Source organism: Schistocerca gregaria, chromosome 4, assembly GCF_023897955.1.
Source record: "Schistocerca gregaria isolate iqSchGreg1 chromosome 4, iqSchGreg1.2, whole genome shotgun sequence".
NCBI classification, from domain to species: domain Eukaryota; kingdom Metazoa; phylum Arthropoda; class Insecta; order Orthoptera; family Acrididae; genus Schistocerca; species Schistocerca gregaria.
Window position 1 is genome coordinate 283,230,913 of NC_064923.1, and position 27,449 is coordinate 283,258,361.

General features: G+C 38.3%; 1 protein-coding gene across 3 annotated transcripts in view; it reads left to right on the top strand.

Annotated features, from left to right (window-relative positions):
- LOC126365851 (transient receptor potential cation channel trpm) overlaps positions 1-27,449 on the top strand; it is a 1,785,347-nt gene that overhangs the window by 1,664,978 nt on the left and 92,920 nt on the right. For all 3 annotated transcript variants that reach the window (XM_050008509.1, XM_050008510.1, XM_050008512.1), the window contains 9 exons: positions 8,327-8,486; positions 8,846-8,982; positions 9,564-9,720; positions 16,164-16,311; positions 21,867-22,053; positions 22,142-22,272; positions 23,688-23,815; positions 24,219-24,411; positions 26,633-26,822. In XM_050008509.1, the coding sequence (XP_049864466.1) occupies positions 8,327-8,486; positions 8,846-8,982; positions 9,564-9,720; positions 16,164-16,311; positions 21,867-22,053; positions 22,142-22,272; positions 23,688-23,815; positions 24,219-24,411; positions 26,633-26,822 (1,431 nt within the window). The remainder of the gene's footprint in view (positions 1-8,326; positions 8,487-8,845; positions 8,983-9,563; positions 9,721-16,163; positions 16,312-21,866; positions 22,054-22,141; positions 22,273-23,687; positions 23,816-24,218; positions 24,412-26,632; positions 26,823-27,449) is intronic.

The window sequence follows — 27,449 nt, forward strand, 5'->3', positions numbered from 1 at the left end:
TCTGCAATTCTGCTAACATACAGTGTTGATGGTCACATGCTCGTTTCAGTTGTAGTTTCAGATGTCTTGGTGTTAAAACTGGCACATGCATGGGTCACTGGCTATGAGGGCTTATCATTAGAGGTGTTAATTGCACTGTATATTGAGACACACTTGTACTCCCCAGCATTAAAGTCTAATGTTAGTTCCGCTTGCTCTGTTTTACCATTCTGCCCAGCCTACGACGTCCGACGTCAGTAATGAGGGGTAGCCGCCCAACCCACGACGTCTAGACATGGTTTCACCATGCGTTGAAGACACTCACCACATCACTCCTAAAACATCCGACAAGCCTTAAAGTTTCCGAAGTCCGCGTGAGTAGCCTCTGAGCTGTCACCATGTGCTCTCAGTCAAATTAAGATAGGATGCGCCCATCCGCCATTCTACACATGTCCAGCATTGTCACTGATTCTGCATGCGTCACGAGTGTGTCTCTCTAGCACTCATTCCTCGCCAGGTCAAAACTGCTATCGACTAGATGGGTGTATGTTGATAGTAGGTTTGTGATGATCATTTTCTGGTTGATCAGAAATGACGCACTGTCTTGCTGAAATATGCACTGATCGTTGCTACCTTGAAAGAAATCACGGATAGAGGGCAGCAATTTCAACACCAAGACTACTTTTAGGTACTTTTGCCTTTAACGGTGCCTTCTAACACTACAGACGCCAAATGCCTCGCTCCAAAGGACTCTAGCAGTCTTTTTGCATCCATTCTCTGTGTGCTAAGGCCCATTGCATTAAGTTTCTGCGTCTGCATTTTGTTCAGATAAGGCATCTTTCTTCACGTCCTCGTTCGCAAACTTTTTTCACATTGTTTTTGCCTGATTGTTCGGTCAGAAACTTCAACCCCTGAAGTCTTCCAGGTGACATTTACATCTTTTGCAGTATGCCGATGATCTCACCGAGAAAGGCGGCAGGTTCTATGCCAGTCAGTATTGGTTTTCTGGAGGTTCTTGCAGCAGTTTTGGTTGACCTAGATTCTTCATACTGCCTGCAGACTTTTCTCACACCCAACTATGTAGCACCTCCACCCAGCCATTTTGTTATTTCTCCATGGAGCCCTCCTTTCAGAGTATTATTGCCTTACTCCTTTTACATGGTGAACAAACAGCAAGTTGCAGTGCAGGAAATGTTGTTTTCAATACTGTCTTCTGCCTCGACCACCTCACTTTAAAAAAATCGTACTCTTTAACAACAACAATATATTGCTGACTACTACAGTTACAATAATGATCAGAAAGGAAACTTTGTGGAAGATTAAAACACCGAGACACTGTTGCAGGCTGGTGCCCTACCAAATGAGCTACCCAAGAAAGACTCACAATCCACCCTCACAAATTTACTTCCTCCAGTTTCTCTTCTCTTCTTCTTCTTGTGAGGCAGGTCACGAATCGTGTTTGAGTAGCTCAGTCAGTAGAGCATTTGCCTGTGAAAAGCAAAGGTGCTGTGCTCGAGCTTCGGTCCAGCAAACAGTTTTAATTTGTCAAGAAGTTCCACATTAGCGTACACTCCACTGGATAAAGCAATAATGACACGCATTCATTGTCTAATTTGTCAGAACAGAGAGAGTGACAAAATTGCTTTGCAGCTGCAGAAGCATATACAACAGTGAAGTTTGTAAATCATTGTCAGTTACGTTTATTTATAATAAAAATATAACATATCCCATTTTCTAAAATGATAAATATGTAGCATACATGTTAACAATGTAGGAAAATACAGATTGCTACTTACAATGAAGAAGACACATCAAGCTGCAGACAGGCACAATTAAGAGAACATTATGTAAAGCGTCAGCCAAAGTCTTCATCATTAATTGAGACCCACACTCCATTCACATATACAAGCAAGCACACGTCATGCACACGATTGCCAACTTCAGCATTTCGGGCTGGAATGCTGGAGTTGATGGTCACGTATGCTTGCTTGCATGTGTGAATGATGTGTGTCTCTCTTTTATTGATGAAGGCTGTAGCTCAAAGCTTTACGTAAGTGTCTTTTAATTGTGCCTGTCCGCAACCTGATGTGTCTTCTTTATAATAGGTAGAGTCTCTATTCCTACATTGTTTATATACCTACCTGGCGTTTCCATTGTTTGATTTAGTATACATGTTGTAAAGAAATGATAGAAACATAATTTATTGATGTAGTATACAATACCTTGGATTGTACATCTTGTGATGTTAAAATGAACGAACATTTAAGTGAAGTATCCAGAATTAAAGCCGGTACTTTATACATTGCTGGCCATGAAAAACTGTCACATTTGCATGGAGTGTACTGCATGCTTGGGTATGTAAATGACTAGCATTTCAGCACAGTGACACAAAGGAACCTGGACTTATGACAACAACATTCTTTATGTAACAAAAGATTATGCAGTGGATATCTCGTTCATAAATCTTATTTTAATGTATCACATCCTATTGAGACTGGCGTTTATTACTCTACAATACTGCTATTAGAATTGGTGAGGAGACAACTACCGCCACGCGAGTATGGAATTGGTGGTTTCAGGAGAAGCTTACCCCATGCCATGCAAAATCTTAATGGCCTCATGTGACTAGCACTAGCGCACCTATTACACTACTGGCCATTAAAATTGCTACACCACGAAGATGGCGTGCTACAGACGCGAAATTTAGCCGACAGGAAGAAGATGCTGGGATATGCAAATGGTTAGCTTTTAAGAGCATTCACAAAAGGTTGGCGCCAGTGGCGACACCTACAACGTTCTGACATGACGAAAGTTTCCAACCGATTTCTCATACACAAACAGCAGTTGACCGGCGTTGCCTGGTGAAACGTTGTTGTGATGCCTCGTGTAAGGAGGAGAAATGCGTACCATCACGTTTCCGACTTTGATAAAGGTCGGATTGTAGCCTATCGCGATTGCGGTTTATCTTATCGCGACATTGCTGCTCGTGTTGGTCGAGATCCAATGACTGTTAACAGAATATGGAATCGGTGGGTTCAGGAGGGTAATACGGAACGCCGTGCTCGATCCCAACGGCCTCGTATCACTAGCAGTCGAGATGACAGGCATCTTATCCGCATGGCTGTAACGGATAGTGCAGCCACGTCTTGATTCCTGAGTCAACAGATGGGGACGATTGCAAGACAACAGCCATCTGCACGAACAGTTCGACGACGTTTGCAACAGCACGGACAATCAGCTCAGAGACCATGGCTGTGGTTACCCTTGATGCTGCATCACAGACAGGAGTGCATGTGATGGTGTACTCAACGACGAACCTGGATGCACGAATGGCAAAACGTCATTTTTTCAGATGAATCCATGTTTTGTCTACAGCATCATGTTGGTCGCATCCGTGTTTGGCGACATCACGGTGAACGCACATTGGAAGCGTGTATTCGTCATCGCCATACTGGCGTATCACCCGCCGTTATGTTATGGGGTGCCATTGGTTACACGTCTCGGTCACCTCTTGTTCGCATTGACGGCACTTTTCACATTTCAGATTTGTTACGACCCGTGGCTCTACCCTTCATTCGATACTTGAGAAACCCTACATTTCAGCAGGAAAATGCATGACCACATGTTGCAGGTCCTGTAAGGGCCTTTCTGGATGTATAAATTGTTCGACTGCTGCCATGGCCAGCACATTCTCCAGATCTCTCACCAATTGAAAACGTCTGGTCAATGGTAGCCTAGCAACCGGCTCGTCAAAATACGCCAGTCACTACTCTTGATGAACTGTGGTATCGTGTTGAAGCTGCATGGGCAGCTGTACCTGTACACGCCATCCATGCTCTGTTTGACTCAATGGCCATACGTATCAAGGCTGTTATTACGGCCAGAGGTGGTTGTTCTGGGTACTGATTTCTCAGGATCTATGCATCCAAATTGCGTGAAAATGTAATCATATGTCAGTTGTAGTATAATATATTTATCCAACGAATATCCGTTTATCATCTGCATTTCTTCTTGGTGTAACAATTTTAATGCCCAGTAGTGTATTTGTTTGGGTGTGTGAGATCGTACAGCTGTTTCACGTACCTATAGGTAAGAAATAGGCTTTTTTGTATCAAGACATCTCCACAGAAAGTGTGATGACATCTGGAGCACTACTGATTGTGAGCATGATGTTATAGGCCCGAAAGCAGACTAATTCACATCTTTGCTTTACATGTTCAACTGCATGCTTGAGATCTATATTGGTATTTGGACACCTCCACACACTTGTATGTTGACTTTCTGGCATCAGACAAATCCTGCACTTGTTGATGCAATTGATCACATTATTCCCTCAGCTAATTTCTTCACACGCATCAGTGCTGGGGGGTTTGTAGTTTTGTTTTTAGGCCACATTTGTCATGTGGAGATGGTTGAATACCATCAGAGTAAGCACAGCCATTGCAGTTGTACACAAAAGAAGAAAAAAAGAGGAAAGAGGGCAGTGCACAGCTATACAGCTATGTTGCATCTCCTTGGGGTACCTATGAGTCACAGCTTATAGGTAACAGTCATCAGTTGCAGCTACTCACTGCAGGAGAGCAGAATGAGTCGTCTTCAATATTTTTGTTTTGCAACAGTGGTTGAAGGCTCGGATGACCTCAGTCAGTTTGATTTATGCCAGTTTGATGGGCAACTGCGTGTACTGACAATACTTCTTGCCATTAAGTGACAATGTGCATACAGTCTATATTTGAAATGATTTGTTAAAGAATTTTGACATTCTGCACAATGTACACAAGCCATTTCGTCCTGTTTACACAATACAGTCTGGCGTTCTGTGCTAAGAAGGTAGGCATACTTTTGCCACCATTACATGGAAGGCCATACACAGTGATTTTAGTTCTTTCCACATTGCAGTCCAGTCAGCAATCATGAAAATCTAATATATAAGAAACTATCAGCCTCAATTGCAGTAATGAAACCAACCTTTACCTAGGTTTCAGCACAAGTAATTGAGCCTTCTTCAGAAGATATACCTGATTCTATAATACGTCTATGAGGGCATGTTCTAGAAATGAAACTAAAACAGCCTGAATAAGCGTAATCAAATTTTAAAAATGTGGTACATAGATACTAAGTCACCACCAAGACGTAAGCTCCGGTGTGCGCCAAAGCTTAAGTTAACTCTCGGTGGTGACTTAGTATCTATGAATGGCATTTTAAAAATTTGACTACGCCTATTCAGGATGTTTTATATTAGAATTTTACAGCCAATATCATTCTGGAATGCAAAACTAAGTTTGGCAAAATATCAGATGGCACATTCACTGCTTGTTGGTGTGTGATACTATGTATAAAGTTTATAGTGATAGAATGACATATAGCATTTACTTTCAGGCTGTGCAGCTTCTATACTAGTGATAAAACACTGTAAGCAGAAAATGGTACAGGGTGTCCCTAAAGGTACATTACAGCTGTAGTGTCATGAAGCCAAGTTGCAATTAACTTAGAGAAAAAAGTAAAGTTTGTCTCATGCAAGGTGTTTTTTTATGTGTAGTAATGAATAAATGTTTATCTGAAAGATATAACCGTCAACTGACTATACAACAGATTTTACTTCATAATCTGGATTTTGGCCTTAGGCCATTATCAAGTGTTACAACTGCAACAGATTAAAGCCCAACAAAAGTACATGTATCAGACAACGTATCAGAAAAATAACAGGGCAAACAGTTAAATTATTTATGGCTGCATAATTTGTCCTCTTACTTACGTTATTATAAATCAGCAGACTTGAGTAGTGGAAATGTGGAAATGGACTGGCTGGGATAGGTCTGGAAGAGGGGATGGCAGGTCATTCAGACCCTAAATTGAAAGGGATCCATCTTTGAAGTGACTCTTCACACCACATTATGTAAACACTGGCACCCTCTACCCACTTTAAAGATAATGTAACCAGCTTGCGTAATAAAGATTCCCCCCCCCCCCCCCCCCCATACCACAGATCACATGATGCAAACTGGGATGCCTTTATGATGATCTGTGACAATAGTTTCACTTATTTTTAAGTCAGTGGCCAAGTTTAAAACTTGTGATTTGGTCATCTATTTTCTTCCACAACCATACCAAATGAGTCATACTAGTTTCCAGTAAATTAGCATATTATACAAATGTTCTCACATTTAAGTTGGACGAAATTGGTTTACATAACCGAAGATACATGTTTTGATAATGAATTGGGTTCTACTCAACTCTATTGATGTATAATACTTAACTAAGAGAACAAATCATGCAGCCATAATTGACTTAACTGTTTGCCCTGCTATTTTTCTGATACTTGTAGTTTTATTGTGCTTTAATCTGTTGCAACTGTAACATGTGATAATGGCCTAAGGCTTAAGCCTAGATTGTGAAATAAAACTTGCTGTACAGTCAAATGACAGTAATATCTTTCAGAAAGTTTTAGATGACTGTGGCTGCATCCAAAGGGACTTCATGAAAACAGGGAGTATGGATTTGAAGCAACCTGTAGGCAGAGCAAAGAATAATGATGAAGATATGGAGAGAATCAACACATTGTCCAGTCTTAACCACATAAATCTGTTCCTAAGACATCAAAAGAACTGCAAATCCCTCATATGACAGTACACTGGGAACTCCAAAAGCATCCTCATTTGTTTCTGTACTGACTGCACATGTTACAGAAATCAAACCAGATGACATGTCAGTCAAAATGTGCTGCTAATGCTCAGGACATTGTTGCACATGAAGGTAGGGACATGCTAGAAACAGTTGGGAATTATTTGAAATATCGACTAGATACTATAACCTGCACAAGGGAGTGCACATAGAACCTTATTAAAGAACCAAAATAAAACTTTTGAGTTTGTGGATCATATAAATTTTACTTTTTTATCCAAGCTAATTACAAGTTGAGTTATATGACACTGAAGTTGCAAAGTACCTTATGGGACACCCTTTACGCCTAGCATTTACAACTACAGCTATGTCTGATCTTCAGAGAAAGGAATTGTTTGGGATAGGTCTGGAAGAGGGGGTGGCAGGTCATTAAGCCCCTAAGTTGAAAGGGATCCATCTGGTGTGAGGAGAAATGAGGGCGGCGGGGGGGGTGGGGGGGGGGGGGGGGGGGGGTAAGGAAAGATGAAGAAGACACTGTTGGAGGTTAAGATGAAAGACGGTATGTTAGCAAGTACTGTGACAGCTTCAAGTCAGAGAAAGAAGGGACATAAACAGAAGCAATCATGGATTAAAAGATGAAAACAAAGTGAAAAGTGGAAATAATAAGACAATTAAGGACTGGAAACAAAGGGGAAAGAGAGAGGCAAAAGTTAAACTAAAAAATTTATGTAAACCTATGAGATAGGGAGTGGAGAGAAATAAGACATTGAGAATTGCTGCTAATTATGTTAAGTACTGTCCCACAACTGTTCCAGGCATGTCTGTCCAGTGTGTGGAACATCCTTATGTCAAAAAGTGGATATCAACATGACATCTTATTTTCTGCTCACCAAGTGGCAGCTGGATAACAAACATATATGAAGGTTAAGGAAATTTGTAACCTTAAGGATCCAGTGGCCCATTCCCCTTGCAGAAGGATTGAAGGGAAAGGAAGAGGAATGAAGAAAAGGGGCTGGTGAGGTTTAGGAAATGGGGAGAGTTTGGAAAAGTCATCCAGAACCCCAGGTCATGGGAGGCTTAACAGGTGGAATGAGAGAAAAGACTAAGTTTTCAAAAACTGATTAATTTTGTTGATAAATTGCAATTTTAATTTGTACTGCATTAATTTTCCATTCAAAAGTTAATTGTATCCATGACACATGGATGTCATTTATTTACCTTATGACTAACTCATTTCATTAGTCTGGTTCATATAATCTGTAGCAAATTTCCCTGATTTGGTGTCTGAGTATATGGTAAAGTATGTAGAACCAAAATGAAGTTTTCACTCTGCAGTGTAATGTGTGCTGATTTGAAACTTCCTGGCAGATTAAAACTGTGTGACAGACCGATAATTGAACTCAGGACCTTTACCTTTTGCAGGCAAGTGCTCTACCGAGTGAGCTACCCAAGCATGACTCACGTCCCATTCTCACAGCCTTAATTCTGCCAGTTTGGAAGGTAGGAGACGAGATTCTGGCAGAATTAAAGCTGTGAGGATGGGCTGTGAGTCATATTTGAGTAGCTCAGTTGGTAGAGCATTTGTCTGCAAAAGGCAAAGGTCCCAAGTTGGAGTCTCAATCCAGCACACGCAGTATAAATCTGATAGGAAGTTTCATGTATAACCAATTTGTAGTGCAGAAAAGATTTAACACTGTAATCATACTCCTCTTGAACTTCTGTCTAGGTGTAACAAGACAGGTTGGTGATGCACTGTTGTTGGAAAGGTCTCAACGTAGTGGTCGTGTCATCAGCATTGGCATTGCCCCATGGGGAATTGTTGAAAATAACCATGAACTCATTGGGCATAACAGGGATGTACCATATCACTCTATTTCTTCACCCAGGTAAATATAAATTACTAATCTTTTTGAGTAGTTTTCACTGAAACACACAAGTCTCATTTGTTTAAAAGAGAGATTATTAATGATGACTTTATAACAGAAATTTATTTAATGACTGAATCCTGTTGTTTGTATTTGATAAGTGACCAAAGGCTTGTACAATAAGTTTAGATCCAATTGAATATGTCATAATCATGCAAAATTCATCAATTGATGTGTCACAAAACTGAAATACATGATATTCTACCTATATTGTACTAGTTGAACCAAACTGAGGATGAGCATGCTATAACATGATGTTTTATCCATAAAACTTTCATGCTAATAAATTTCTATTCTTATCCCTTACAATTAATTTCTAGGTCAAAACTGGCTGTTCTCAATAGCCGCCATGCATATTTTCTTCTGGTTGATAATGGAATAACTGGAAAATATGGTGCTGAAATAATACTCAGGAGAAAGCTTGAAAAATATATATCTATTCAAAAGCTTCATCCAGGTAAGCAAATTTGGTTTTTACCTTGCCTTCTTTTATGATTGGCTTGTTTATCTGTAATTTGTGGTCAGCTTCTCTTAAATGGTTCTTTTCAAACTCCAGCTGTGATGTTAAATGGTGTTGTAGTCATTAGTCTTAAGACCATTTTATGCAGCTCTCCTGCTAGTCTGTTTTTTGCAAGTCTTTCTTACCTTCATAACCACTCAACCTACATCCAGCTGAACCTTTTTACTGTATTCAAGCCTTCATCTGTGTACAATTTCCCCCCACCCACACACTTCCATAAATTACCAAGGTAACTTCTAATGCCACAGGATGCATCCTATCAACTTACCCCTTCTTTTAGTCAAGATGTGCCATAAAACAGTCTTCTCTCCTACTTGATTCACTACCACTTTATTAGTTACTTGGTCTAACCATCCAATTTTCAACATTCTTATGTAGCACCAAATTTCAACTATGACATTGATAAATAAAGGAGACAACTACTCTAGTGAAATAATACACAATTTGATTGAAATACTGTAAATAAATAAACTGGTTGTTTGTGAACTGATGCATATTATTTACAATGATTTTTTCAGGTACACACTGTAGCACACCAGTGGTATGTTTAGTAATTGAAGGTGGAACAAACACAATAAGAGCGGTTCTGGAATATGTCACAGACAATCCGCCAGTACCTGTGGTTGTGTGTGATGGCTCTGGCCGTGCAGCTGATCTCCTAGCATTTATGCATAAGTAAATATTCTGCTACAGAATTATGTGGAACATAATTTAATATTGTGTCATTAATAATATGCCATAGTATCACTAAAATGTTCTAATTCATTGTTGTGACTATTGTGTACTAACTCTCGTGGATAATTACGGCAAGTATAGACAGACAGATTAAAAACCATAGGCAGCACTTGTTGGATTCCAAGTTGCTGCCAGGATCTGTCACCAGTACAGACTAGTTCAAACAGAATCTTTATGTACGGAACTAAACTTTTCTCTCTCTGGAACTAACAAGAAAGTAAGTGTGTGGTAATGTATAGGAAGCCACCAGGACTAGCAACAGGAAAACAGTCACCCACGATTGTATGTCCCAAGAGAGTAGTATGCTATCACAAATATTTTTACGAGGAACAAGGTCTCATGAATATTTTCAAAAATGAATCTCTAACATTTTAAACATACTTTTCACATTAATAAGTCAATTATAAAAACTTTTAAAAGCATGTTGTGCTTATTTTACAACAAAATGTATGCAAGCTGTGCAGTACAATTTTAAGAAGATTTTATAAAAATATGACACTAAATTCTCAGAATGCATGGAAATTAATACTGGAGGAAACAGTTGTCTGACTGTGATGCCCTAGTTTCTTCCAGAGAATACAATGTTCAAATAATGTATGAGAATGCAGCCAGGTGACGTCATCGACAACAGCCAATATTTTCACAGCAGCACACCCTGCCATTATTAAGAAAAAACTGTGGCACATCTGCCAAAGTGTAATATCACAGTGGCTGAGAGGGCTGCTTTACATTTAGTTAGAGTTAATCTGGATACTGTTATTTTACTTGCAGGTGACGGTAATGGTACCATTGTTTTGGACAAGTATAATTATGTGTGAAAGATGCAGTGTTTACTATCTGATCCAGTATATCGCAGGATCAGTGCTGATCCCACAAAAAGTGTTGAGAGAAAGACCAACAGCCATGTGAAGAAAAATTATTTATCGCAAGAGTCTATCAAGAGTCTCAATTCTTATTGTACTGTTCTCCCTAGGTAATATGGCCTCCCTAAGGTCCACAAGGAGAGGGTTCCTCTTCATCTTATTGTAACACTGGTGCTCTGCCATACTGTGTAGCATAATACCTTGCTATGTATATGGGTCAGAATATCACGACTGTGGAGGACCAGTGTACTGAGCATACCGGTAAGCAGCACACACATTTACAAAAGGCACACAAACCTGCCATTGCAGAACACTGTGTTGTCACCGGTCATCCTATGGAATATAAAAGTAAGGAGATTCTGGCATGTGCTTCCAATTGTTAAATTGTTGAGATAGTGTTATTAAGGAAGCTGTTGAAACTAAATTAGCAAGCAATCTTATGAATAGAGATAGTGGTTTTTGTTTAAGTTCTGCATGGAATCCTGCTCTCACACATGTCAAAAAACTGAGGGGAGAGTTTACAATATCTCTTCTGTTGATTATTAATTTTGCTGTCAATAACATTTTGTGTGTGTGTGTGTGTGTGAGAGAGAGAGAGAGAGAGAGAGAGAGAGAGAGAGAGAGAGAGAGAGAAATGTTTATGGAGTTTCGCTGGAAAACAAGGTTTTAAATTTGCTCGCACAAAGCTTACTTGCTCCACTTTTGCATCAAAATCTGGCTGGCTGGCCTTATGTACAGGTAAATACTAAAATGAATATAAAAAAATGATGTACTGCATAACTGTCTGAGTCTTGTTCTGTAAAATCAAGATTTTTTTTTAAATATTGTGATTTCACTGATTAAGTACCAAGCAAGGATTAATTTTACTCTTGAGGTTTTAAATTATGGGCCCTAATCAGATTCACAACCAGTTGTTTTCATAGCCTTGTCCCATCTGAGCTTATGCTTCCCTCACACTGATGAAACTTTAAACTTTAATAGGCATCTTATTATTTAAAAAAGCAAGCTTATGGTGAAAAAGGTCTTCATCCAAATTGGACAACATACACGCACACAGTCATTTAAATGCAACTCTCACACACACATGACCACCATCTCTGGCTGCCGAAGCCAGACACTGTGCAATACTGCATGATGGGAGAAGCAATATGACTGGTGGGGTAAGGAGGAGGCTGGGTACAGAGAGGGATAGCGAAGTGGGGATGCAGGATATAAAGTGCTGCTTTTAGAGCAACAGGGACGAGGTGGATAGAGGAGACAGCAATTACATGCAGTTGGGAGGTTAGATGGAGGGCAGGAGGAGGGAGGAGCAGCAGAAAAGGAGGCAAGGGAAAAAAATTGTGGCTGAGGTGGTGGAGTAGAGGGTTGTAAAGTGCTGGAGATGGAACACACAAAGGGATAGGAGAATGGCTCACTAAGGTTGAGGCCAGGAAGGTTATGGAAATGTAAGATATATTGAAGGGAGAGGTCCCACGTGATTCAGGAGCATCCAGATTGTGTAGGCTGTGAAACAGTCATTAAAATGAAGAACACTGCATTGGGCAACAAGCTCAGTAACCGAGTGACCTATCTGTTTCTTGGCCACAGTTTGTTGGCCGCCATTCTTGCATGCAGATAGCTTGTTGGTTATCATGCCCATGTAGAATGCAGCACAGTGGTTACAGCTTAGCTTGTAGCTTACAGGACTGGTTTCACAGGTAGCCCTGCCTTTGTTAGGATAGATGATGCTTGTGACTGGACTGGAGTAGATGTACAAGGATATGACACATGAGGTAAGGGTCTGAGAGCTGGGGTTGTGTAGGCACAGATGGCAATAGTGTGTAGGTCCTGTGGGTGATGGAATACCATTGTGGGAGGTGTTGGAAGGAAACTGAGTAAGATATTCCTCATTTCAGGGTGTGACGAGAGCTAGTCGAAACCCTGGTGGAGTTGCTCCTGTACTACATGGTACTGATTCAGGAGTGGAATGCTCTGTGGCCTGGTGGTGAAACTTTGGGATATGGTGGGTGACTTGAGAGATAAAGCATGAGAGATCTGTTTTATACAAGGTTGGAAGGTTAATTATGGGCTGTGAAGACCTCAGTGAGACCCTTGATATATTTCAAGAGGATCTGCTCATCACTACTGGTGCAATGGCCATGGGTGGCTAGTTTGCATGGGAGGGACTTCTTGGTAAGGAATGGGTGGCAGCTGTTGAGTTGGAAGTGTTGCTGTGGTTGGTAGGTTTGATATGGATGGAGGTGCTGAAGTATGCATCTTTGAGGTGGAGATCAACGAGGAAAGCAGCTTGTCGGGTTGAAGAGCGGGTGCTGATAACTGCCCAGTTGAGTGCCCCACAAACCAAACATCATCATCATCATCATCATTATCGGGTTGAGGAGGAACAGGTGAAGCAAATGGGAGAGAAGGTGTTGAGGATATGGTGGAATGTGGGTAGGGTATGCTCAACGTCTATCCATATCATAAAGATATCATAAATGAATCTGAACCAGGAGATAGGTTTGGGATTTTGGATAGTTAGAAATTATTCCTCTACATGGTCCAAGAATATGTTGGCATAGGATGGTGCCATACAGATGCCCATTGTCATACCATGGATTTGTTTGTAGGTGATGCCTTCATTGGAGAACTAATTGTGAGTGAGGATGTAGTTGGTCATGGTGACCAGTCAGGCAATGGGAAAGGTAGTGTTCAATAGCAGGAAGGCCATGGGTATTAGGGACATTAGTGTGAAGGGAGGTGGCATCAATAGCGATGAGCAGGGCAAAGGAACGGTAACTGGTGGAGGAAATGGTTGCTATCTTTTATATGGGAGGGTAGCTTGTTGGTAATAGGCTGAAGATGTTGGTCTACAACAGCAGAGATTCTCCCTGTGGAGACACATTAAATGGATACAATGGGTAGTCATGTGTATTTGGTTTTATGGACTTTAGGATGCATGTAGAAGGAAGGAGTGCAGGGAGTGCTAGGGGTGAGAAGAGAGACAAATTCAGGGGAGAGGTTCTGGGATGGGCCTGAGGATTTGAGCAGAGACTGGAGGTCCTGCTGATTTATAGAATGGGGTCACTGTGACAGGGTTTGTAGATGGATGAATCTGACAGCTGGCAGAGCTCTTCTGCCAGGTAATCCCAGAACCTCTCCCCAGAGTCTCTCTCTCTTCTTACCCCTACCACTCCCTGCACTCCTTCCTTCTACATGCATCCTAGTATTAATAAACCCAACCACCCATGACACACCATTGTGTCCAGTTACTGTATCTGCACTTGGAGAATCTCTGCTGTTGTATACCAACACCCTCAGCCTATTACCAACAAGCTACCCTCCTATATAAAAGATACCAACCACTTCCTACACCAACTCTCCACCATTCCTGTTCCTTTACCACATGGTGCCCTACTCATCATTACTGATGGCACCTCCCTTTACACTAACATCCCTAATGCCCATGGCCTTCCTGCTATTGAACACTACCTATCCCACTGCCTGAGGGGTTCCACACCTACAATCTCCTTTCTGGTCACCAAGAACCCACAATTACTTCTCTGAAGGGATCACCTACAAACAAATCCACTGTGTGGTAATGTGCACTCCCATGGTACCGTCCTATGCCAACCTATCCATGGACCACATAGAGAATAATTTCTAACCACCCAGAATCTCAAACTCCTCTCCTAGTTCAGATTCACTGATGATGTCTTTGTGATCTGGATAGAGATTGAGGATACCCTATCCACATTCCTCCAGATCCTCAACACCTTCTCCCCATTTGCTTCAACTGTTCTTCCTCAATCCAACAAGCTGCCTTCCTTGATGTTGATCTCCACCTCAAAGATGCCTTACCAAGAAGTCCCTCCCATACAAACTAAACACCCAAGGCCGTTGAACCTATAGTGATGAGCAGACTGTCTTGAAATATATCAGGGGTCTCACTGAGGTCTTCTCAGCCCATAATTAACCTTCCAACCTTGTACACAACAGATCTTTCATGCCTTATCTCTAGTCACTCACCATATCCCAAAGTTTCACCACCAGGCCACAGAACATTCCACTCCTGAACTGGTACCATGCAGTACAGGAGCAACTAAATCACATTCTCTGCCAGGGTTTTGACTAGCTCCCATCACCCCCTAAAATGAGGAATATCCTACCCAATATCCTTACAGCGCCTCCCACAGTGGTATTCCATCACCCACAGGACCTACACAATATTGTCATCCATGTCTACACATCCCCAGTTCCCTGCCCCTTACATCATGGGTCATATCCTTGTATTAGTCTTTGATACAAGACCTGTCCCATACCACCTCCAACCACCACCTATTCCAGTCTGGTCACAAGCATCAACTATTCCATCAAAGGCAAGGCTTCATGTGAAATCAGTCATGTGATCTACAAGGTAAGCTGCAACCACTGTGCTGCATTCTATGTTGCCACTACAACCAACAAGCTATCTGCAACCAAGAAACAGCTATACACCCAGTTGCTGAGCATGTTGCTCAACACAACATTCTTCATTTTAAAGATTGCTTCAGAATCTGTGCCATCAGGATCCTTTTGACGAAACCCAGCTTTCCTGAACTGCACAGATGGGAACTCTGCCTGCAATATATCATACATTCCTGTAACCCTACTGGCCTCAGCCTTTGTTGGTCATTGTCCTTCAGCCACCCATCCTCTTCCCTATTGTATCTTAAGCACTGCATAGCCGTCTATTCCATCAGTGCACCCCTAGTCTTTAATCCTTAATCCATCCTGCACTTTTCATGGGCCCTTATCTAAAATATGTAGTTTAAACATAAGGAGATAACGAATTTGTGGATATAAATTAGAATATAAATTGTGTGGCAAAAACATGAAGCAACTAGAAGACATGGTCAGATGTCAGTGTAACTTTGTACATGTAACATCATTAGTGGGTATGTAAATGATTAGAGTTGCAGTTATCTATGGCAGGTAGCATGGCCACCAGAGTGCATTAGTGTTGTTCATGTTTAGTGTCATTAACAGGCCTGGAAAAGTGTATTATGACCATCCCAGTGCCAGTATCCTAGATGTCAAGGGCCAGTTAAAACAGTAGTCAGCTAGCTTGCCTCAAGAGAGGATACAACAGCTTTATGATGCCCTTTCTAACTGAACCAGTCCATGCATACAGGCCAGGATGTGAGCAACATCATAGTGATAAGTGGGCTCATATTGCCAAATTATTTGTAAATTCGGCACAATGCTATAGGCACTGAAATAACATCACATACCCACACAACCTATGGCATTTCATTTCACATCATTTTCTCCTTCCTTCTGTGTGCTTCACGGTTTTGTCAGGCAGAGTATTTAGCTACATCAAGCTTTTAAAAATGAGAAAGGGTAAGCAAACATGTCTAAAAGTTACAGTGTTAATATCATAATAATTTAAACTAGCAGCTGTAGTAAAGATGCATTTCGAAATATTTACACTAAATTTGGAAAATAATTAAGCCAGTAAAGTAAGATGGAATATTCATTTTTTTTTTTAACATTCAGGTATGCCTCTGAAAATGGAGAAGCATCAGTCCTGGAAAATATGAAAGAGTATCTTATTACAACAATACAGAAAACATTTGAAGTCAGCCTAGAGCAAGCAGAATGCCTGTATTCTGAACTTTTACAGTGCAGTAGAAAAAAGAATTTGGTAAGTAGAAGTAAATTTTGTTTGTCTTTCAGCCAAGCCTGCTCCAGTTTCTGTGGTATCACTTGTCAAAGTGCTAAGCAGAAGATTCATACAAATAAATACATTGTTTATTTATTTGTTATAAAATGGAAGAAAGCATGTTTAGATAATTTTTCATGGATGTTGTGTTTCCCAAACAAGAGTGCATTTAAGTATCAACATTAGAGCCCCTCACCTATAAGTTGAAAGGCTTCCTACACCATATATAGGTATAGAATCACACAGAATACCTTTAACATATTAATGAAATTTTGAAGGCTCCTGCATCATAATGTATATTAGAAGGAGTTGTGCTGGCTGTTTATTATTTATTGACAGAATTAAACTCAAAATCTGAACATGAGAATGAAGAATATACCTGGTCAGATACGTAATTTGAACTTTTTAGGTACATGAAGTATAAGGGGCAGTCAAATGAAAATGAGACAGATGACAAAAATGTACATGACTGTTTATTGTTTCAAAAAAAATAAAAAAAGTAAGTAAACTGTCTATTGTTTCAAAAGTAATCATCTTAACTGTTGATACATTTATCCCACTGTGAGACAAGACATGTTTCCATGGTTGTTTAGCTAGGCTGCAGAAGTTTCACTAGGAAGCCATCACACACCATGTGTACAGTCCCAATGTCTCCCCAAGTGATTTCCATATTTTTGGAGTCCTGAAGAAAGACATTCATGACTGTTGATTGGCTTAAAATGAAGAGATACACACCTAGGTACAATCATCATTCTGTAGGCAACAGCAAAGATTTCTTCAAATATGCGTTTACTGCCTTGTCTCACAGCAGGATAAATGTGGCATCAGTTATGTTAATACCTTTGAAATAATAAACAGTTTACTTTTTTGACTTCCCCTTCTATCACAAGGTCTTATTTGGTGACAATTATATGAAACGATAATACTGTTGTATCTCATACTTTTGGAAAACAGTGGAAAAGGAAGACGGGAGAGGAAAATAACTGAAATTGCTGGGAGAGGAAAATAACTGAAATTGCTAAGTCAAAAGACTCACAACTGAAATGATATGTGTAGAGAGAAAATCTAGATTACATTACAGAACTTGGAAGCAACAATGATATCACTCTGTTATTACTTCCTGCTGCTCTTGTACTCTGTGCCTCGTTTTTGATTTGTGCCATAAATTTTCTCATCTTTTCTCTTCTGCTCTTGATGAATAAATTACTGGCTTCAAGAGCTCAAAATTAAAGTTACGTGGACTTCAGTATCATTTAATTTCCTTCAGTATTTGGTACACATTAGACTGCCACATTGGACTTAAACAAATTGATATGTATAGTTTACTTTTTCAGTATTTTACAAACTGTTAGCCCATTTCAGGTTACATCCCTCTTGATGTGCAACCATGTGTCACAAGAGCGCTTCTGAAAAGCTTGAGTGATGTATTTCTGATTTTCCATGATTACCACCTCAACCTTGAAGTGGAGTGACTAATGCTATTCATTATACAAGGTCTATTTAAAATTTCTGGAACTTTATCCATAAAATTTGTCTATGCTTATCTTTTATGTATTATGCATGATCCTGTTCAAAATACCCTCCTCAACAACTGATACATCCTTTCCATGGGGTTTTTAATTTTGGGAGTAAATAGAAGTCTGCAGGGGCCTGGTCTGGAGAGTACAAAGGATGAGGCAGCACAGTGATTTTGTTTTTTGAGCAATAATCATGTACCAACAGGAATGGATGTGTGGTTGCATTACCATGATGCAAGAGCCATGAATGGTCTTGCCATATTTCAGACCATTTCCTTCTCACATTTTCTCACAGGTGTTGCAGCACGTCCCAGTAGTACCATTGATTAGTAGTTTGTCCTGTGCCATGAAGATACAAAGAAAAATTACATATGTTCTGGAATTTCTTGAACAGACCTCATACAACTTAAGTTAAACCTCTATTATTTAAATTTTCATCTGAAATGATATGGGATACTTAACCGCTTACTTATGATGACACACATGCATCAATTGTTAAGTTCAACAACAGACTGAACAGAGGTAACTGCAAATATGTATTAAAATTACTATTATTAGCAGCTCTTACCAATAGTGAACATCACTGTCAACCTTCATCACCAGGTAATGAATTTTGTTGTTGTACAGAATGCTGAAGATAGAGGATTTAGTTTTACATAAGTCTACACAGAAAATTTGTCATCAAATTACAAACAGCAGAGATTATTCCTCAGGAAAAACTAGAGAGAAATTAGTGAGACAGCAAAAATTGAAATTGAATTAGTAGTGGAACATGGTATAACACTGTAATTAAAGACAAAAACTGAATTTAACATAGCATAGGTAATTTTGGCAGACAATGATGGCTAGTAACAGTTTTATTAACTCTTTTAGCCAAATGCAGAAAATGATTCTTCCACAAGACTGTGACAAATTCCTTTCCACTATATTTCAACCATTACATTAAATCTCAGTGTGCAGTCAGCTTTAGAAAGGTAAATGAAAATAATCTTAATTTCAAGCACCCTGCCTGCTGATACTGTATGTTTTCATTGTTGAAAGACTGACTGTAACCATTTTCTCTTGTTGAAAGCTTAATACAGGCCATACTTACTTAGTTTATGAATTGTATGTTTGTGTCAGATGATGGTTTGTTTTGTTCCTTCTTGTCTTTTAACTTGTTAATCTATATCTTCTGATTAATTGAGATGAAACAGGAAATAGGATATAACATGTTTTGCCATGAATTCAAACATTCAGAGTATTTTTAAATCCTACTTACAAACTCCTTGGATGGGTAGAGAGTAGTTTGTAGATAATGGACTGAATTTAAATCCATTTTCTGAGTTGTAAGGGTCCCATTCTGCAGAAAGAATCATGTGAAAGTTGAGTTCCGATTTCCTTCCCCATCCTTCCCTAATCCAATGGGACCAACGATCTCACTGTTTGGTCCCTTCCTCCCCCAAAGTCAACCAACCAACCAGTCATGTAAACCAACATGTTTTGTTCTTCTGCATCTGCTGGATGAAAGAGTAGCAGTTATTTACTGTAACTCAGGTAATCATTTCAGTTGAAGTCAGCTAACCAGTGTGGTATCAGTATTCACTGATAGCCACTGTTTGTACCATGTGTGTGTGTGTGTGGGGGGGGGGGGGGGGGGGGGTTATTTTATCTAATACTTCACTACTTCACATTAAGTATTTATGATTTTGATTTCATAGGATTCCATCAGCTACCTTGTAACTGCAATAAATATTGCTGCAGCATAATATAAAACTCCATTCTTACTATAAATAGGGACACAAATTATGTATAGAAATTATTTTTGCTTCAAGTATTACGGTTCTGATTTTTACAGTTCTTCCTAAATCTGATCTTATTGTTAACTGTAAACACCTTTAGTGTGTAAATGTACTGGTGCATGAGTGTAAAAATTTCTTGATTCCTGAAGAGGCTGCTGAAAGGTTTGCAGTTACAGACTTATCAAGTGAAAGAATACAAAGTATGCTACCATATCCATCTGCAGGACAGCACAGTGAGACAGATTATTATTTACAAAGTAGGCAGAATTAAGCTTTTTTATTGACTAACTTATTCATGCGCTGATGCCATTTCAATTCCTTATCCATTTTTATTTCTAGAAATTTCACAAATTGTTGTGTGCAACTTGTTTTCAGTTTCTGGTACCTTTTGGTTATTTTTGTTTGTCTGCAATTGCATAGTACGGGATCTTTGTAAGATAAAGAGTTAATTACCAATTTACCGAAAGACTACTCCACTATTCTTCTAACTGTGTCTGGTATGGATGTGTTTGGGCTCTCATACAGTGTACTTGTATCTTCAGGAAACTACAGTTTTTTTAAATCGAGTAACTCATTCACATAGATCAAAAACAGGAGTGGAGCAAGTGCATATGTATCCCCACTCTGAATTTCATTTTATTCCCATATTATCATTTGTTAATGTGAAGCTCCATTTTCTGTTGCTAAGATATGATGTCACCATGCAATGGGTTGTTGTTAACACTATAATATTTTTGTCACTGCAACAGGTCTTTCCAAAGTTCCAGAAAATGCCATCAGTATTTTCTTTCCTGTTAGAACTGAGTTTGCAAGTTCATACTTTACTTTCTTTTTTGAGAGGTGTTCATGGAAGCCAAAGTGTGAAGTTACTAAAATGCTATAGTCAGAAAAGAGGTTGAGTATTCTGTCATAAAGAGTCTTATCAAAAAAGTTTGAGGAAATTGGAAGGAGGAAGATGGTTGTGTGGTTAGTGGCCTGTTGCCTATCTCCAAGGGTGCTACTTTAGTATATTTCAGCCTTTTAGAAAATGCACTTTGGCTCACTGATTTTTTACAGAGTTAACATCAAAGGAAGCATTATCAAATCAGCATAAGATTCCAGATATTTGGTCAAAACATAATTGTAGCCAAAAGAGTTTTTGCTTTTCAGTGACTTAATAATATTTGTTATCTCTTTAAAAGTTAAGGTGAAAAAATTGAAATGTACAGGTGGAGTAAGGAAGGCCTATAAAAGTAAATCTAATGGATCAGCTGTTGGTGGCCCTCCCCCTCACCTCACCCCTCATCACCACCCCTGCGTATTTTCTATTACTATTAGGAATAAATCAATTAATTTAGTTGCCAGTGATTTGAATATTCATCTGTCATCAGTGAAGTGATTATTAATTGTCTTACCCACTACATTTGTTTCATGCTTAATTACATTCCAAAGTACCTTTGCTTTGCTTATTTACACTGATCCATAAATACTTCATTGTCCCTACAGTGGGCATTATCATCATATTACTTAGCTGGTTAATATGCAGTAATTACTAGGCACAGTAATATACTGTTACATTCAACTGTTCCTGTAATATGGGAATGGTTTGTTCCTGTGAATGAGCTCATATTCAAATTATTATCTACCCAATGCCTACTACACATTATAAGGGTTTACAAAGAAAATTTAGGACCACCCTGTGTGGGTATGAATCATGTGATCAGGAAAATAAATTTACATACTCATGACACAACAAAATACTAAATTCACAATTTGTGAATAACTGAGTTTGCATGGCTAGTGCTGTATGAAAAACACTGACATATTCGTTTTATGTTGAATAACACAAAAAGCAAGAAAAGAGGAATTTTGGCATCATAAGGTAGAAAAAAAATGATATAGAATACAGTTTGCACTTACTAAAATTTTATTATTTCAGGAACACAAAATTCTATTAAATTTCTATAATTATGCAATATAAAGGATAAGAAATAAATTTGCATCCAAATATTTTGCAACGTATAAAATGTAACAGAATCATCTGAGGATGAAACTCTATAATTTTCACTTTCCTTCTTGAAATATATGGGTTTGAAAATAGTTTCGTAATAAGTAGCTAGAAAAGAAAATTTATTTAAGACAATACTGACTACTCGCTTCACCATAAAAACATAAGTACATTGTTGTTAACATTTAATTTATGCATGTTACCTGTATGTGCATATTATTTAAAGTTCTCCAAGAACTGCAATAATTTCAGATCACAGTTTTTCGGATCACAGATCGTCCAGAAGGCAAATCCCAGGAACTTGATCAAACAATTCTTACTGCTCTTTTTAAGAGCCAACATTTATCTCCTTCAGAGCAATTAAGTCTTGCTCTTACATGGAATCGTGTGGACATTGCACGTTCAGAAATATTTGTTTATGGCCAAGAGTGGCCTCCTGGTAAGTGGATCCCTTGAATAACATCCTGTAACTTATCCTGAAAAATAGTTTCTGGAGTGATGCTTTATTTTCTTTTTTTCTTTTTTAGGTGCCCTTGAAGAAGCCATGATGCAAGCTTTGGAACATGATCGCATAGATTTCGTTAAACTTCTCCTCGAAAATGGTGTTAGTATGAGGAAGTTTCTTTCCATACCTCGTCTTGAAGAGCTTTATAATACAGTAAGTTTCAAACAGTGAAAATTAATAATGAACTTTGATGCAGTTTTATGGGGCAATAGTACTCATGCAGATTTCAATGTGTCAACTATATGTTACATTTGTGTAAATGCTGCCTCATAATTTTGTTTATGTTAAGGATTCTTTTACTGGAATTCTATCAGATGCCCCTAACCAATTATTCAAACTTCTATTAAAAGTTTAGTTCCATACTATTGACACAGTGGTACTGTCATGTATCACACCAAGTTTATTGAATTGCACAGAGATCATTTTTGCTATGAATCATAAAATAAGTTGGTAAACATTTCTGGATTTGATGAATTCATTGTCACTTGTATGCAGGCTTGTTCTATACCTATTCCCCCTCATATCTGAGGCAATGCAGGTAGCATCTACAGTTTCAAGAGCCAATATTTATTGTGAAGATATTTGTGTACCAAACCTATTCACCTCTGTTGCTGTTGTCCAATGATTCCTGTGGGAAAAGACGAATGCCCCATAAGAAAATAGTTATATGTCCCTTAGTTTTTCTCTGTTCATCAGCATTATGCTGTGTTATAACTGGATAGGATAAAAAATATCGATACCATCTTTTAAATCGTCATTCCGTAAAATTCAGAATGCCTTCATGATGGTAGTCACATATTGATGATGAATGACTTAGCCTCCTGATGACTGTAATTAAGTTCCAGGTGTACCTGCCATTGTTTACATCTACATCCACATACGTATTCAGCAAACCACTGTGAAATGCATGACAGAAAGTATTTAGCATTGTGTCAGATAATAGCATTTCATCTTATTCCAAATCACATAAAGAGCAAGGGAAGAATGTCTGCTTAAATGTCACTGTATGTGCTTCATGGCCTATACAGAAGCAGTACATGATGGATAGATGTATATTTCTAAGCTTTTCACTTGTTTCTGCTGGATAAATGCTTTGTTTACCTTAGGTGCACTGCCCAGAATATAATTCCATCAGACAATAGAGATTTAAAAATACGCTAAAGAAGACATAATAATTGTCTGTAGGTGAACACAATGAGAGTTGCATCTAAGGACACAACATGCTGAATTTAGCATCTTGATTAATTTATCTATGTGCTGATTCCATTACAACATATTAGCCACCTCGTATTTTACTGTATTTCATTTAGGGTATGACCATTTCTAGGGTTAACAGGTCATTATTACTGCTTTGAAATTGCATAATATGTCCCTTCATGAGACACTAGAAAGTATATTTATTATCCTACATTTATTTCTGATAAGAAGTTTGCTTTAGCTTGTATGATCTGCATCGTAGAGGAAACTATATTATTAACTAATTATCACCAATAAAATTACTTTTGTTATAAATAATTATGTAGTTATGATTCTGTTGCTGGTGCTGATCATAAGTTACTGTTTTGCAGAAACAAGGCCCTACAAATACCTTGGGCTACATATTGCGTGATGTTCGACCTCACATTCCTCGAGGCTATGTTTACACGTTACACGATATTGGATTAGTTATAAACAAATTGATGGGTGGAGCTTACAGGTGATTATTTAAGTTATACATCTTATATAGTGAGTCACTGTAACTAACAAAATGGCTTCCTTTTGTTTATTATGTAAACCATTTTTTTAAATCATTTGCAAATAAATAGTTTGTATTAATGTGTTGTTGGAACATCATGGCTGGAATAGACTGTTGTTCTACAAAGGCTTGTTCAAAAGCTCAGCAATATTTTCATTGTTTCTTGTGTACCTGTTGGCCACTTAATGCCTCACCTAAAAGGTGAATGGTTATCTTCACTTTTTCCACTAAGAGTTTGTTCTATTTTGATTCTGCACAGCCTTTATTGTATTACTAAATTTTTCAATACGCTTGTACAATTTGATATCCTACTTTAGTAAATGATTCAGTATAATTGTGTGTAATTCATTTGTCTTTCTTTAAGGTCTTACTACACTAGAAGAAAATTTCGCTTGATATATGCAAAAGTTATGAAGAAGTCACCACATGTGCACAGAAACAGTGCTTCATTCATACGTTATTATGGAAACACAAATCTGACTCTCAGCTTGCTTGCTGAGACACTGCCAGCTACAAAAGAAACAGCCCTCTTTGATTACCCATTTAATGAACTGCTGGTAAGATTTCACTTTAATGCTATTTTCAAAATATTGTACAAAGAAGCTTCAGTTGCACTGGTTAATGGTCATTCAGTTGCCTCTTATTCAGGCTATTAAGTGTCTATATACGGGCACCTGAAATAATTCTAAATTTGTTAACTATAACGATAATAATTCTAAACCAAATAATAATTCTAACTTAAATAATAAACTAAATAATAATTCCAAACTTGTTTCTTCTAAACTTGTTAGGTAATAGGCTAGCTTTGCTATCCACATTCTGACAAAGAATACTATTGTTATGCAAACTGTTTCGAGGGAGCATGGTATTCAAGGTTTTAAAATAATCAGCCATCTTGGTGTAATCAGCAATACTATAGCTTTAGACATGCATAATAAATTTGCAACTGTTCTTAATAATGCACCAAGTAACTGACCTCTGACAATTTGGTTTCATAAAAAGTCAGTGAGAAATTAATTTAGCACTACAGTTACCATCTATATTCAGACAGCATGAGAAATTTCTCGGGATGTTGTAGTGCAATAAGGAATAATAGACATTCTTAGTGTATTGAAATCTGACAGAAAATGGAAACGAAATGTTTATATATGGTATTACTGTTATTTTTTCTGTCCCTGCTGCACATGTGCAATAATATATGTTCTTCTGCAACAACAGATCATCCATTCACAAGTTTGCACATTTTGTTATGTTTTCAAAGCTGCAGTGTTTAAAGTGTTCTATGTGTGGTTGGACATTATATATAATTAATAAGTGGTTCAATAAATTAAAGTAATATTTTGGTAAATGAGAGTGTGCATAATGTTTAGTGTTTTGTTGTATTGTTATGCTGATCAATGCATAATATGTCAAATATTGAACCAATAACATACCTTAATAATGGGACAATCTACTTTTCTTATTTGATTTTAATAACTGAAGAACAGAAAGAGAATGACACAGTACATGCCAATTTTTCCAAAGAACTATGCTCTTCTCAGACTTCAGCCTCATGTGCAGCACATTTTTGTGCACATTCTTGCCAAATGTTTGTGGTTAAACATTGATGTGAGCTTTATCATTAAGCTACTCTTTCCATGGTCTATGGAATTTTGTTAAAAATGCCTACAGTTCCTTGTGAAAAAAGAGTTACTGCATCAGTGCCACATTGGTTAACAAAAATAGGTACTTGTCCACAGAACAAAATACTCACTCCTGTTATTGACCAAAACTCTTATTTGGATGCCTTGAACTGTTTAAGAAATATTGGAATTGGCTGCATTACATGGGGCACTGTGTATAAAAACTTATCATCCGTCATAGAAATCAAGAGATTTTGATGTTGAAAACTGTCAGTGTGTAACGCATTAGCTAGGAAATTATACTGAAATCAAATGAAAGGGCACCCATGCCTGGAAGTAAGGGTTCCTCCCCTAGCTCCCTAGTAAAAAAACATAGTATAGCTAGGTCTTTCTCTTTCAAGAATATGATTTAAAAGTCAGTGTTGTGCAGGGTTTCAACAGGGCCTGATCTGGGACTTTTTTTATAGCTGCTAACAAGTTGCCATTTGTCTTCCAAGATATTAAAAATGCTCCATACCTCCAGGTCAAGCCACCACTCCCACTACAAACTATTTTATGGGCTCCCTAGGTCAAAGGTAAAGCATTTCATCCAATGAAGGAATAGAGAACTCAGAATTTTGATTCACTAAGTCCATAAAATTATAAATAGTAATGTTTTATGAAGTTATTAATGCGATACGTTGATTCAATTGCTTTTTTGCTTGTAAATAACATTTGTTCTGGTTTATTTACTACAATTTGAAGATTATATCAAAAGAAAATTCAATCAAGGAAATTAGTAAATTATGAGGCAAAGTAATCAGGAGGTGAAATGTATCGTTTTGCTGACAGATACATTGAGATGCATAAAAAATTAAAAGGGACATACTACCTAGCTTCTGCAACTAGCAGTTCTTTCATTGGGGAGGAGAGAGAGATACTTTGGGGAAGACCTATTACAGGTGAGTCTCTCTCATCCTGGGGTCTGGGTGACCTATGTGTTTATTAGTTCTGAAATCTAGGCAGTGTGTTTATTTCACTTCTATATGTGTTTATATGCATCTTTTACCTCCTATGTACTGGCCAGCAATTATGTTTCTTAATTTATTCGATGTTGAACTTTGTTCATCAAAATTTATACTCTGTTAACGTTTGATCACTTTTCTGATTGTTTTAGACATGGGCCGTGTTAACCAAGCGACAGCAGATGGCTTTGCTCATGTGGCAGCATGGTGAAGAAGCATTAGCCAAAGCTTTAGTAGCTTGTAAACTGTACAAAGCAATGGCTCATGAGGCTGCCGAAGATGATCTGGAAACTGAAATATATGAAGAGCTCAGAAATTATGGCAAAGAATTTGAAAATATTGGTAAACTATTATTGTAGTTAATAACTACAAGTGATCTCTAGAAGCAAAGAGTACTCTTTAATTAAATGTATCAGGAGTATATTTCTTTTGAGTAAAATTAAAATGAAGCATACTGACTTGCCACTACTTACCATCAACAAATGCACTGAAAAACAGAGAAGTAATAAATTTCAAACAATGGGAACTCCATGCAGGAATATCAGCAGTGCAGAAAAGACAGATTGCTACTTACCGTAAAGAAGACACTTAAATAATGCTTTTGGCCACAGCCTTCATCAGCAAAAGTAAAACACACACCATTCATACACACAAGCAAGCACACCTCGTGCACACATAACCACCAACTTTAGCATCTCAGGCCAGTGTGAGATGCTGGCGTTGGTGGTCAGATGTATGAGATGTGCTTGCTTGTGTGTATGAATGATGTGTGTTTCTCTTTTACTGATGAAGACTGTAACCAAAAGCTATATGTAACTGTCTTTTGGTAATTTTGCCTGTCTGCAAGTTAATGTGTCATCTTTGTGGCAAGTAGTAATCAGTCCTTTCCTACGTTCAAGATATATATTTCTAGCTTTTGGAAATGTTAGTTCCTTCCTCAGGGAGGAATGAGGTTAGGTTTGGAAAAGT